The sequence below is a fragment of the Populus euphratica genome, unplaced genomic scaffold (genome assembly GCF_000495115.2).
Source record: "Populus euphratica unplaced genomic scaffold, PopEup_1.0 scaffold683.1, whole genome shotgun sequence".
Taxonomy (NCBI): Eukaryota; Viridiplantae; Streptophyta; class Magnoliopsida; order Malpighiales; family Salicaceae; genus Populus; species Populus euphratica.
The window spans coordinates 23,267-38,213 of NW_011500555.1; the positions used below are offsets into that span (position 1 = coordinate 23,267).

Genomic DNA, 14,947 nt, shown 5'->3' on the forward strand with positions numbered 1-14,947 from the left:
TGGCTGGCCAAAACGTCATTGCTCACATCAGAATTATAGCCAACTGAATTGTGGAATCTGTGGGCAATTGTCTCAGCTTTCCATCAAAAAAAACCAGAGCTCATTTGGACTTCTAGAACTCAAGATATGAGCCAAAAACCGAATAGTGCTTGAGCTGCAGGACAGCTTCCGACGTCTTCGTTGTTGCTAAGATTTGGGCTTGAAAACGGCAGAACTGAGTCTTTGACTTCATATGAAAGTTGTAGGTCTATGTCTTACCTTTCCATCGATATAAAATGGACCTAAATCTGATATCTACAGCTCCAGATATGATCAAATTACTGAACGGTGTTCGAGTTTGGAATGCACCAGCAACACTTTGCTAAGTTTGGCCTTCTTTTTATCCTTTCAATTTCAATCCTTAAACTCATCAATCAATCCTTTTATTTATGTGATAGACTTGCATTTAGGATGAACATTTATCATGAATTAAAGGTATATTATATTTTGACTTGCTAATATAAAACATGCTTTTGTTAGGGAATTTAATGATACTTTAGGTGCAATATGATGACATAAATCCTTAATGAGAATGCACTTTTAAGTACTAATCAAGGGATTTGCAATAGAAAGAAAGAAGAAGAATCCCATAGTGGTATGGATGCTCACCAAAGGTTGAGGGTGAGTTAGTGGTAGGGACTGGTGGTCTTGGGTGGTTGGATGGTTGTAAAAGCTGACGTCAGATGGGGAGAGACAGAGAAAGAGAGAATAAAGTTGGCAGCAATGGCAAAAATAAAACTAGGAGGGCTAGTTTTTCGCCAAACTTTGCACGTGAATTCCTTTTTCCTTAATACATGGAATCCATCCTTATTTATAAAAGATGAAATATGAACATTTTATCTTTATTAAGGACAAATCTTGACCCTTAATTCAATCTAGAAAGATTTTAATAGTCGGCTCAAAGTGGTCATCATGAACTATCAAATTCTAACAATTAAAGGTTGTCTGAGTTGGCTTTTTTAGGTTAGCGTCGTGACAATTGTGATGTCAATCAGCCAAACAAAACCATACCGGAATGTAGTCAAATGTCAGGTCATCATAGTGGTATATATTTTATCCTTCAGCTTCTAATTTCTTTCAATTGCACCCTGATTGGCCTAGAACTTTTAATTTTATGTAATATTACCCTTGCCAAACTTTAACATCAACATGATATTTTAGCACCTTTCTTTTTTTATTTTGGTCCTTAGTTTTGAATTTATACACATTGACCCTTAATTTATCATTAAACTTTCATTTCTCTTCAATTTCATTCCTAATTTTGATTAATTTAGTCCCTAGAGTTCGATGCCTTTTTCATTTTCGTCCTTCACTCCAAACTTCTTCAATTTAACCCCTAATTTACTTTCAATTTTTATTCTAGAAATTTTACCCTTGATTTTAACCAATTAACTTTATAAAAAATCAAGTTTGGTCATCTAAAATTCTAATCTTCTCAAATATGCCCAAATTTGACTCTCAAACTTAATGTTTCACCAATTAAGTCCCTAATAAAATTAATTTGACCCATTTAAAGTATAATTAAGTCTTCACACTTAATTAAATTATTTAATTTGGCCCATGATTAAATCGAATTGGCCTATTAAAAATATAATTATGTCCCTTAGCTTAATTTTAATGCAGATTTGTCCAGTAATCAATTGATTTGACCTTGAATCTGCATCGTCTCTCTAGTTTTGGGTATAATGTAGTACGATTAAGCTCCAAATTTTATTTAAAACTATAGCTTGATTTTATTTTTTTGTATATTTGAAATTCTCCTTAACCTACTTTTGCCAAATCACCAGTCTATAGCTATTATTATTTATTATGTATTTATTTTATTTTGAAAAAATGATAAAATTTAGAAAATAACTCAAAAACATGTTATAACAATGGCTACAATTCCTAAATATATCAAAGAGATAATGTTGTACAAATTAGAGGATTCAATGCTGCAAAAAGGTCAAGAGATTTCGGATGTTAAAGAGCTGGTATAAATGGTGCGAGGGTCACTAGTCCATACCAATCTAAACCCTCAACACAAATATAGGTGAATCTCATAAATGTGCATGATGTTTCATTTAGTTTAATGATTGTTCTATTATTAATCAATATTATTTGAAATTACATATTGGTGTTGGTGTTTTATCCTCTCAATAGTACTCAACCCAAACTAGCTACATTAATTGAATGATATAGAAGAACCAATATATAGATTTTGTTTTAAAATGTTTAAAGCTTGTAAGAACATAAATGTTATGGATCGTTGTTGTTGTTATTCTAGGTTTAAATTATGGATTTTACTTTATTTAATGTGCATTTTTTTATGCAATATTTGATACTTATGTTTCATGCATTTTCTTTGCTATGGAATACATGTATTTTATTTCATTTGTTTATGTTGACCAATATCAAAATTAAAACATTAATATTACATACTCTTAATTAGATATCACTAACAACCTTACCCTTGAAAAACTAGCTTTCATATAATAATATTTTTATCCAAACTACATAATTCATCTTTCATTTTCTTCACTTTATCTAGCATTCAACTGAGATATCATTAGCAATTTCTTCCCCTCTTGTAACTATTTCAATTTCATTTATATTTTTGTACCAATCAATGAATTTATTGTCACACGACTTATTATCATATTTGTGTAATATCTTGCTTTTTACTTGCTTTTGATTTTTATATCCAAACATCTGCCTTTTTTTATATATTTAATGCACTCTATTCTTGAAATTTGGTATATCCAAGTTATTGTAAATTTATAAACTATTAGTTTTTATGAATATGATGACAAGTTGATAATGTGTACTTTTTATTAGTATTAAATTTGCTATAAATTTTGGATTATTGACAATGCATGGTTTGGTTTGTTGTTTGTTATATCTAAGCTAGAAATTGGTTTGCTAAAAATATATAGTTGTGTTTGCTTTAATTTTGGGTAGAATGTTTGCTCGAAATATTGGTTGTGTTTCCTAAAATTTTGTCAATGGTAGTTTTTGAAATTAGGACTAGATTTTTCTTGAAATGTTGGTTGTGTTTGCTTGAATTCTAGGTAATGTATTTACTAAATTTGTGGTAAGGTGTTTTCTAAAATTTTATGTGTTAGTTTGCTTGAATTTTTGTTATTTGTATTCTTCAATATGATAGTGAGTTTTGTACTCAAATTATGTGTTTGTTTTGATAATATGGTTGCAAATTTTTGTTAGGAATTGTTGAGAAAGTTGTGTAAAAAAATGGAGAATTTTATGTTTATTATAATTGAAAAATAGTGAGAAAAAAGGGAGGTATTTTGTTAAGAATATATAAATGATGGTATTTTTGTATTTATAAAGGCATTAAACAATGACTACTTTTTCAAAACAAAAAAAAAAACCAATGGTAACTTTAGTAGTGTTTTTATTATTTTAACATAACAAAAAAAATTTAGACATGAAATGAAATACAATTGCATTCTAGTTAATAATTTATAGTTTTTGTTGACTTTTTTTTATGTGCTATTTAAAGGATGTAAAGTATTATAATCATATAAACTTTAGAATATAAAATGTAACTTTTGAAAAAATAAAGATAAAAAAAAATAAATAAATTATAGAAGGATCGGTGTAATTAATTATTTTTTTAATTTGATTATCAAGCTTTTTTTTTGTAATTTCATCCATAAAAGATATATTAGCATAGTTTTACGTGGAGGGACTTTTTTTTATTTGCACGCACATGTATATGTAAAGTATTAATATTTAGATGTTAGGTTAAAGATTAAATTGACAAAATAGAATTTTTTTTGTTAGAGTTAAAGATAATTGAAAGAAAAATGATAAAATTCAACAAAAAAAAAAGCTCCTTGATTGATACTTAAAAGTGTATTTTTATCAAGGTTTTATATCATCATTTTGCACTTGAAGTATCAATAACTCCTTAACTAAAGCATGTTTTATAATAACATATCTAATAATATAAGATACCTTTAATTTAAGGTAAATGTTCATTTTAAATTGAGGCCTATCACATAAATAAAAGGATTGATTGATGACTTGAAGAACTTAAATTGCAAAGGCAAAGAGATGGCCAAACTTAGAAAAGAGATGTCGGTGCAATCCAAACCGGAACACTGTTCGGTAATTGGGTCATATCTAGAGCTATATATCTCAGATTTAGGTCCAATTTATATGGATGGAAAGGTAAGACATAGGCCTACAACTTTCATATGGAGCCCAAGATCTAAAAAGGCCATTATCAAGTCCAAATTGTAGCAACAACAAAGAAGCCCGAATCTGTCTTCCAGCCCGAGCACTGTTCGGTATTTTGGCCATATCTGGAGTTCTAGAAGTCCAAATGAGCTGAATGTTTTACACAAGAAAGCTGAGACAATTGCCTACAACTTTCATGTTTGCAACTGGCTCCAATTTTGACGTTATCAATGACGTTTTGGGCAGACAAGAGAAGATAAAGATTGTCACCAAGTCAAAAGTTGGCCACCCACTTATCAATTAGTCATCAAATCAATAGTTCCCATTTTTGGCCTATAAAAGGAGGCATTTGCCATGCATTTAGGCATCTTGGTGTTCAGATCAAGATCATGCTCTTCCTTTCTCTCTTTGTATTTTTTATGCTTTGTTTTCATTAATATTAAGTTTATGCCTTTCATTTCCTTTCCTTTACTTAGTTAACTTTTATGTTCTTATTTTGTTTATCTATTTTGCTTTCTTTCATTATGTCTAGCTAAGTTAATTATGTCAAGGTGAAAAGGTTACACTAATGGTGTAAGAATAAGTATAATGTAAACTTAATATGGACTTTAATGTTTGATACTAACATGTTTTATATTTGTTATCTTGTTCACTCTTTAATACTTTGCTTGTTAAATAACTAATCTTGATTTATGTTGTATAACACTTGGTACAACAAATGCTTGGCACTTTCATAGCCCATAATGTATGGTATAACCGACACCTGAGCTATGAAAGGAACTTGATTTATTGTTAACATAAGTTATAATCATGAATGCTTGACGAGATCAAAACATCAATTTTTTCGTCATGTCACTCCTTCTTATTTTCACTTTCAAAAGCACAAAATTCATAATTTGGTCTCTAAAGTTTCAATTTATGACCCATTTTACTTTAGCTTTTCACATTGTAGACTTAAACTTTATTTGTATCATGTTTTCGTCCCTAAATAGTGATAAATGAGAGCAAAAGTTGCAAAAAAAGATAAAATGAGAGTATTTGGCCGACCATACTCTAATTGCAAAAAAAAAAAAATCAAAATTTTCATCAATTGGTTCATTTAGAAAAGATGAGGACAGCAGAAGTTATTTTTCTCATTAAACATGCCTTAAAAAATAGATAATGACCTGTCAATTTTATTTTCCGTAGTTTAATCTTAAACCAATTAAATGATGTTCTAAGATTGAAAATAAATGGTTTTGTAGCTTCCTAGAGTGTTTTTTTTTTTTTTAATGTTAAAACGAGTTAAAATTTTGATTTTTAATTCTCAGACGGGAGCCCAACTTTCCGGCCATTGGAGGTTATAAACTCAATCTCCAGTTTCATCAAATTTAAAAATGTAAGAATCTATAAATCAACAAAGCAGAAAATGCACGCTCTAGCACACAGTCCCAAAAACGCCATCACTGCCACCACCAAGATGCTGGACCGAGTCCTCTCTTCCCGCCGTGTCACTTCTCACCTTGACGACTCCGATACTGACGCCTCTGCCGACGATTCCAAGACCAAGAAACAGAACCTCTCGTTATTGGCTTCTAATTACCTCTCTCGCTTGTCCCATTTCTGCTTCTGTCCCACTGCTTCTCTCCTTCTCTGTCTCTTACTAGCTATCGTTTTGATCACTTCTCTCGCTTTTCATTCCCGGAGTTTTGTCTGCGTCTCTGATCCCGGTTCTCGCGTTGGCTTCTTCGGTCTCGATGGTCTCGGGTCCGACTTTGGATCACTTGGTGTTCCCTGGTGTAAGTCTCTATCTCATCTAGCCTTTGATGAATTTATCTATCTATACATTTGTAATTGTTTTGTGTATGTAAATCCGGGTATCTGGGTCGGAGTCAGATTTGGTTTTGCTAATTGGGTGGCAACTGAGGAGATATGGATCTTGAGTTTGATTATTTCCGTTTGGTGGCTGAGAAAATGTAGGGATTATAAATATGAGAAATTATAAGGAAATCTACTTCTTATCTTCTTGGCTTGGTTCAATTAATGGGTTTGTGATAAAAAAATGAGAATTGGAAATGGGGTTTTCTTGTTTTGATATGGAATCTAAGCTCGATTTGGCTCTCTGTAAAACTGCAGCATTGGCATCAGACTTGGTTGATTGTTCAAAGATGTTGTCTTTGAGTTCACCAAGCTGGAATTTCCAGTTTAGGGTGCATGTTCTTGGTTATTGTAATTCTTCATTTTGCTGGTTTATTTTCCTGAAAGTTGCTTAACATAGTGTAATTACCTCAAAAGGAACTGCATTTTTGTTTTTATGGGTGCACAGGGAGGAAAAATGTGGTATTGTTGTTGTACCAATAACCACTGATGCATCTTCTGCTCAAATTTATGTATTTGTGGGTCCAACATGATGGGACCTGCAACTATTGAAATCTGAAAGATGTATGCTTTGAAAGGGAGTGTTGAAGATTTTTCCCACATGCAAATGTGTGTGTGAGAGAGAGATATTCAGGGGATTTGGAGGATGTGGGAGAGGATGCTACTTGTCCTCGAAGTCTCTAATTAAAAGGGATATAGCTTTTGCAGAAGGCTTATTGCTAACTGCCACTTGAGTTGATGGTTGAAATTTTTGAGATATTCTGCAGAACTAGATAATACCCTCAAAACATTTCATTTTAATTAATGGCCAACCCAACTACATGATTCTTGAATCTTTTTCTGGTGTCTTTCACTTTACGCACTCCAATCTGACAACTCTTTACCATTTTTTAGTCTGTAGTTGGTGTGGAGTCCATGCATGTTAATTTTTTGTGAATTTGGGATTATTATTATTTTTTTTCATTTTCTTCTTTCTTTTCATGATATTATGGTAATTATTGTTTGCTCAGTCAGTTTTTCATCTGATTCACTTTTAAAAATTTTGTGGCATTGGATGCTATATTGCTAGTCTACTGAAAAACTGACTTTGAGTGCATAATATGGGTTCTTATAATCCACTCCCATTTGATTCTTGTCCTTGGCAAAAGGCAGATCGAAACATGGAAAAACAGTTCAGTGGACATCCAAGGATTTACTCAAAGGCTTGGAAGAGTTTGTATCAATTTATGAAACTCGGCCAATAAAAAACAACATTTATGGGATGGGTTTTGACCACAGCTTTGGGCTTTGGTTCATTGCAAAGTGGCTGAAGCCAGTTCTAATGATTGAGAGTGGTGTTTTTAAGGGGCATTCCACTTGGGTTCTGCGACAAGCAATGCCTGACACACCAATTATTTCACTTTCACCTAGGCATCCTGGGAAGTACCTAAAGAAGGGACCTGCTTATGTTGATGGTAATTGCACATACTTTGCTGGGAAAGATTTTGTAGATTTTGGTAATGTTGATTGGAAGAGCGTGATGAATAAACATGGGATTACTGATACCAGTCGAATTCTTATCTTTTTCGATGACCATCAGAATGAATTGAAGAGGTACTCGTAGTATCTGTCTAGTCCTTTTTACCTCACATATTTTATGTGTTTCATGTTTTTTACCCTTCTAAATTAGCTTGATGCATTTTTTTTCTCAAATTTTGATTTTATGGGCAGAGTAAAGCAGGCACTAAATGCTGGTTTTCGGCATCTTGTGTTTGAGGATAATTATGATACTGGAACTGGAGATCATTATTCCTTGAGGCAGATATGCGATCAATCCTATATAAGAGGTGCATGTACTTCCCCTTTTGTTTTAATGATTTCCCTGGTTGCATTTTTTGCCTTTTGCTGGAAATCCACAACGTGAACATTGTTCTTCCATTAACATGGACTGCAAAAGCTTTCATGCTGCTTTGTGAAATTTCACAAAACAAAGAGTAGCAGACTGTAACTGATAATACTTAGGATTTGAGAATGTTATGGAAAATCGGCTAACAGATCCTGTGGTTCCTAATTGCAAATTCATCAGATGTAGGATCTAAACAAAACAAATCTAACATCTCAACTTTGGATTTGATATTTGCTATGAGGTAACTTAAAACATATTTCAAATTGAATTTTAACTCACTCCAGCATAGAATTTCCCCTCCCTCGTGTTTTTAAAATAATATTGTAATCTGCATCTGATTGTGAGTGGGAAATTGAATTGGGGTCTCTGAAAGTTCACTTCACTCTGCGCTTCTTTTTTTCCTAAAAACAATTGCAGGGGGTGGCCATAGTTGCTTTAGGGACAGTGATGAAGCTAGGGTTAGATCGAAGAGGAAGTTGTTCTGGGAGAAAGCAGTTGATATAGATGAACTTTGTGGACCGAATGAAGCGTGGTGGGGTGTTAGGGGCTGGATGCGGGACAACTTTAATCACAGTAATAAGCCAATTTCCTATGCAGAACATTTTCAGAACAGCAGGTTTATTGAATCAACTCTTGATGTTTATTGGGAGCTCCCTCCAGTGGCTGGCCCATCCCTCACCCATCAAACACGATATGATCCTGCTCGTGCTACCAGTCCTATTGTTGAAGATGGTCGTTATGGCTTGTTCCAGCGGCTGGGATTAGGTCGGCTTGAGGCTTCTGTATTTAACGGTTATACCCAGATGGTATATATTGAAATCTCAGAACGAGAATCTTGAAGCTGTCTAGAATATAAGAGAGCTTATTTAGTTTTGCTCTAGATTGAAACACGGATTTGTTAATATTTATATATTTTCTCCATAGCTGAAGCTGGAGCCTTTTATCATGATTATTATTTTCTCCATGCGATTTTCAGATGCATGCTGTTACATTTGTTTTGACATGTTCTAGGAATTTGTTTGTTAATATTTATTCCTGTTTGGTGTTTTTGAATTTCTACTCTTTGACATGAGCGTGCAACTCGTCTACTGTGGCAAGCAATTGGAGAAATCTCATATCAGTTGACAAAACCGTTTTCTATATTAATGAACAGCAGGCACTCCTGCCAATTTCGCACCATCACATCCTCGATGTCATGCTTTTTTAAATGTTTTCTAAATTATTTGTCTGAAAAAATATTATTTTAATATAATTGAAAAGCATTTTCAGAGTTATACGCACAGCATTATTTTAACAGGTTTAGGTTCAGAAATAAATTGACCAAAATGTTTTTTTTCCTGGGAGTGAAGCTTGAAGCCTGACTGAATTCGAAGTTGGTTTGTTCTTCGAATTTGATGGTGGTGCTCATTTTGTTTTCTTCTTGCTTCTCACTGCGCCGCTTCTCGAAGGGAAGGATGGAGCCAAGAACATTTTCTACGATACTCTGCATTGTTTCATATTGTTTTCTGCTCCATCTTATGAAGAGAGAAATGGAGCTCAGGCCTTATACCCACAAGCAATCCATTCATTTACACAAATTAAAGTACAGGTGGAAGAAGGAAAGCTAAGAAGAAAACAACGTAAACTAAACATACTTAAGAATAAATTGGATGCATGTTCAATGACATCCTCTCTCTAGTAAGTTTTTTTTTTTCCCCCCATACACTAAATAGAATTTCCAAACACATGCTTCATGAGCAAAGAGCTCACCCCAACACACTATAAGGCTCTCTTAAAATCTAGAAAACATCCTACTTAAGCTTCACGACTCCATGCACTCTTTTTGCTAATTCCGGTTCTTGCATTTCTCCATGGCCCTCGGGGCTGCAAACAAGCAGATGGACAAAAATCAATTTCAAGCAAATGCATACATGTTCAGATATGAAGATACAAACAGAAGCTTAGCAAGTTCATCCAATCTGGTTCCTGTATCCGCAAAAAGAGACCGTACTGGATTATCAAAGAATTGTGTTCAGAGTTCAGCCATGTTAAACAATTGGATGAACAAATTTTACAAGCTTTAAATGTAGCATTAAAACTTGGAATACCTACCAAGTCCAATTGCTTCTGAACCTTTCATGATCCTCAATCTCCTGCATGAGTCGGTAAACATACTGTAACACCAAACAATAACAAAATTAGAAAGGAACAATTTACAGCTAACGATGAACAATAAACTGTTAAATTGTCAGATCATAGGATTTTGATCTTGAACGATGCATTCCAACTAAGAAAGAGCAATTCCCTATCCAAGTTGCATGTTTATGCCACGAGTGTCCAGATCAAATCAACTATAATTCAGCTTCAAAACATGTGTTCAATTCTGTTAACCACAGCAAAGTGTGTTTTCAGAGAACAAATCATGCAATTTCATCTCATGAAAAAAAACTCATCCAAGGACTTCAATGCTGAACTTTTAATTTGAAATAAATGGGAACAGCACTTACTCCCAAGGGACATCACCAACAAGCATCCAATCATCATCCTTGTCTTCGTATGTGAGAACATATTCAGAACCATGAAGAATATCCTTCAAACGACTCTCAGTTAGACCATCTTGCCCTCGAAGCCCATTAGAACCACATTGTCCTGGGTCATTCATACATAAACAGGAGTCAACAACTTCACAATGCAACTTCCAACACCTGTTGGTATATATATCGGTAAATACATCACCAGGCGGTAGTTTAATTGGACTGTAGGCTGGAAATCGCAGTGAGCAAGAAATAATTATAAATATTTCATTACTGTTTTCAGGGGACAAAACCACCAGTCAACCATACAATTCCAATCCCCAGTTATGGAATTGGTTCGTTACAACAGGATAACATGGGAAAACCAATTATTCATTATATGTCCTTTGGTACATTACAGGCAGTGGCTCTAACGAGTAAAAATCCCCTTCCTTGATTTTTATTATGATTTAAGCAACTCTCTTTTCTGGACCATACCAAAATAAAGCAGGTAACTTTTTATTGGAATTTTGCCTATGAACCCTACAAGTTGGAGTGAGGGTGGGGGCGACGGTTGTGTGTGCAGAGAGAGAGAGAGAGAGAGAGGAAGGAGGAGGGGGAAGGAGGGAAGGAGAGAGGGTACCAATGGTGAAGCAGCTGAACATTTTTTCAAGAGCGGATGAGAGTTCCAGATAGTTGCTGTAAGTTTTAAGGTCAACCTTCCTAAGGTATGGAGCACCATCCATGCTAACCTTTACGTACAGGCAACCATATCCTGTTTTGCCTTCGACATCTTCATTGTTCTTCACCAAACTAGAGGCCATGGTATTCTTCCGGAATGAGCGAATAGGTGGCCATCCTACCACCTGTGCCCTGTTACAAAAACTTTTAGATCAGCAATTCACCAAAGTTACCGTAACATGTAGATATGTTGATTGACCAAGACAAAATAAGGTAAAGACTAACGCTGTTTTGATTGGGAAAAAAATCAAGCTTGAAGATTTCATAAATTGCATGCAAAAGATCACAAAGATACAAGAAATACCCACTACTTATTTTCATCAGTTTATGTAAGTACCTCCCAAATTCTTCGGAGTAAATAACTTTGAAGACCACATACGAGAAAAATTATTACAAGCTACAAGCAAATTTATAACCATGATAAATATCACATCACAGTGACACCATAAACAAGAGGTTAGGCATGATCCAATATACAGACATCAACGACTTCAAAGGGAAAAAAATTCTAACCAGAAATCAGTTGATGAACATAATTCAAGGAAAAGACAAAACTAACAAGAAAATAAATCCAAGAAGCACACAATTAGGAAGGGAAAAGAAATTAAACTTAACATCAATCCTTTCTTTCCAAGGTTCTCAGAAACTAAGTTAAATACACTCAACTGAGCTATATGCAGCAATATGGCTATAGATGAGTTTCGTAATTCCATTTATGTTTCCCAAGCCAAGCCAAGCCAAAACTCATTTTAATACAGTTTGATTTGCTCACAGCTGTATTTTCTAGGAACTAATGGTCTGGTTTTCCTCCTCTTCTTCACAATTCGCACAGAAATTAAAGATTGGTCACAGCAACAAACACACAAAGTATGAAACCAAAAGACAACACAATAACGAAAATAACTTGAATAGCAGAAAGGCAATTAAAGCGAGCTTACTTTGCAGCAGGAGCACTGCTGTTCTCATTTGCAGCAGCCACTTGGTTGATTTTCTCTTGAACTGGCTTTGGAGATTGAGCAACATCATCTTTCGTGGCAGGTCCTGAAACACAAGATTTCTGGGAATTACCATTATCACCTCTGGGAGAAAACAAAATAGCTCCTTTACCCAAATCAACTTCAGATCCATTACTCCCAGAGAAAACCCATTTCCCAGAAGACCCAACAATGGCATCTGAGAAGCCTCTCTTAGTTCCTGACACTAAATTCTTTAGCGGCCTAAGAGGATAACCATTAATGTTGTTGGTGTCAATATCTTTTCCAAAAAGAGACATCCCAGCTGCAGGTAGTGTTAGTTTTCTCTCTGGAGACTGAGACCCTGGCAAGCCAAGCCTTAGCTCAGTTTCTTTCAAGTTGAGAGAAGTATTTGTGCTGTTGCTGTTGCTGTTGCTGTTTCTGTTGATATTCTCTTCAGTGGAGAGGGTAGAGGAGGAAGAGGAGAGCTTGTCAGAGATTTTTTCCATTGAAGGAGTCTCTGACAAGCCTATGTAATCATGTTCCTTTGGAATAGAAGACATCAAAGTTGGTCACAGAAGTAGTGAAAATATAGAGCAGCGGAAGGTTGAGAGGTTTTTGCACAATGAGAAGAGAGAATAAACAGAATGGTTTCAGAGAGAGAGAGATCAGAGAGAGAGGGAGAGCCTGTCTTGTTGGCTTGCTTCTGCAAGTGCTGGCTTTTGTTAATGCAGGAAAGAACCTTCTTCGCCCTGTTGTTGCTACTCTGCTTTTTCTTAAAAAAAAAAAAATCTGGGGATCAAATTTTGTTAAGAAAAAACATTAATCGTTAAGGTAAAAGCTAAAAGGGTTAATCTGATTATTACTCGGGTGTGCTCTGCCCAACATTTATAAAATTCAGCTTAGATTTAATATCAAATTCATGAATTAAACAAGTTAATCCAAAGTCATGGATTTGTGATGATTTAAAATACTATCATTCAAGATTTAAAAAGAAATATAATGATATTATTTTATAAAAAAAACAAAAACAAAAACAAAAATGAATCACATGTTATAAATTCATCCAGCAAATCGACTAAATCACGCTATATTATCATTTATTTAGACATTAAATAAAATAATAATAATAAAATTGGTTTATAAGAATATCCTAGCCGTCGAATAAAAGCAGAAAAAAAAACTATAAACCTTGTTTTTGTGCAAAATCTCTTTAATAAGAGTGGCATAAAATCAAAAGGCAAGAAGAATTCTACTTTATTATTCGCTTATTTATTTAGAATACAGCACTAGTGAAATTGTGGGGAGCATAAAATACTCATTTATTGAAAAATAAAATATTTTTATAAAAGTGATTTAAAAAGTAAATTATATTTTTTAGTTTGATAATTTTATAAAAAATAAATTGAAAACCACTTTTTAGTTTTTTTACAATACCATAAAAAATAAGTTTGAAAATAACTTAATAATATTTTAATTTTTTTTCTAGCTTATTAAAAAAACAAAGATTAAATCTAACAAAAAAGTTGAAGAATGATAAAATTAAAAAAAAAATTCATAAGTTATTTCAAATAAAATAAATAATAATTAAAATAATAGAGATAAAATTCAACAAATAAAAAAGTTGAAAAATGATGAAATTAAAAAAAATATAATTTCATAAATTATTCTAAATAAATAAATATAATAAAAAATAAAAACCAAATCTAATAGATAAAGAATTTCAATTAAAAAATGATGAGAGAAACAATAAAAAAAATAAGGACTAAAGTTGATATAAAAATCAAAACAAAATATATAACCATCAAAAGATTGAGGATTAAATTTGATATAATCAACATATAACAAGATATTTTTAAATTTTTTACAATTTTTATGAAGTGTTTTCCACCAAAAAATATATTTTCTCAAAACCAAGTTAAATTTATTTGTAACTGAAAAGTATTTTTTTGTTGATTAATTTTTTTAATAATAAACAAATATAAAAAAATTTGAAAAATAATTTTTAAAAAATCACTTTTAATAAAACAAACAAAGTCCAAAAATGAATGAGTGATGGATGTTACCCACTTCTTCTTTTTTTTCTTTTTTTCCATTGTTGGTTAAATCTAAATCAAACCATTTTTAAAAATTTTTTTTATGAACTATAAGAACTTGCATGTTTTTTTTTTTTATGAACTATAAGAACTTGCATGTATGTTAATAAATATTATACCTTTAAAAAAAATTAATTAAAGAACAAAATTTTATATATTTCTATTCTGAATTGAGTTTGTGTAAAATAACTATTTTCTTTAATATTTTCTTTGAGATGTTAATTCACTAGTCTTCTTCTTTTTTTTAAAGGAAGGGTGCCAATAAAACATTTAATTTAGTGTAAAATGTTAGAAACAAAACACGTCTAAGTATTTAAAGCTTTTAAATCTCTTAAGCTTTGTTGATTGATATTCAACGCTTAATACACTTTCTTTTCTAAACATACTTAAATTTTAAATGCATTGGTTCTTATATTTATAAAGATTATTTATCTAACTATCATAATCTAGTTAGGAATCTAACTATTTAATGAAATAATAATTCTAATAAACTAGTCTAACACAAATTTTTTTTATATCAAGAATTCCTACATTAACTAGAATTTTATCTAACAATCTTTCTCTTATACAAATGTTCTTAAACACTTTATTTAACAATGAAAGGTTTTTTTTAACCTTGTCTTAGACATCCATTTTACATTAATGGTATTTTATCTTTTGAAAGCTTCGTTTTTGTTTTTAAACCCTCTCATGTATTGT

General features: G+C 32.6%; 2 protein-coding genes across 3 annotated transcripts; one reads left to right on the top strand and one right to left on the bottom strand.

The window, feature by feature from the left end:
- The first annotated feature begins 5,517 nt into the window (after positions 1–5,517).
- On the top strand, positions 5,518–8,908 carry LOC105115366 (uncharacterized). The gene is made up of 4 exons (XM_011012224.1): positions 5,518–6,002; positions 7,230–7,674; positions 7,792–7,907; positions 8,384–8,908. The coding sequence occupies exons 1-4, from the start codon at positions 5,633–5,635 to the stop codon at positions 8,803–8,805; spliced, it is 1,353 nt and encodes a 450-aa protein (XP_011010526.1). The 5' UTR covers positions 5,518–5,632; the 3' UTR covers positions 8,806–8,908.
- A 601-nt stretch (positions 8,909–9,509) lies between these two features.
- LOC105115367 (auxin-responsive protein IAA27-like) lies at positions 9,510–12,927 on the bottom strand. 2 transcript variants are annotated; one of them, XM_011012225.1, is made up of 5 exons: positions 12,138–12,926; positions 11,102–11,331; positions 10,453–10,594; positions 10,058–10,119; positions 9,510–9,829 (listed from the first exon to the last, which is right to left on the bottom strand). In XM_011012225.1, the coding sequence occupies exons 1-5, from the start codon at positions 12,713–12,715 to the stop codon at positions 9,792–9,794; spliced, it is 1,050 nt and encodes a 349-aa protein (XP_011010527.1). In that variant the 5' UTR covers positions 12,716–12,926; the 3' UTR covers positions 9,510–9,791. The 2 variants fall into 2 exon arrangements, with proteins under 2 accessions (XP_011010527.1, XP_011010528.1); XM_011012226.1 differs by lacking the exons at positions 9,510–9,829; positions 10,058–10,119 and adding an exon at positions 10,166–10,328 and having other exon boundaries at positions 12,138–12,927.
- Between the last annotated feature and the right edge of the window lie 2,020 nt (positions 12,928–14,947).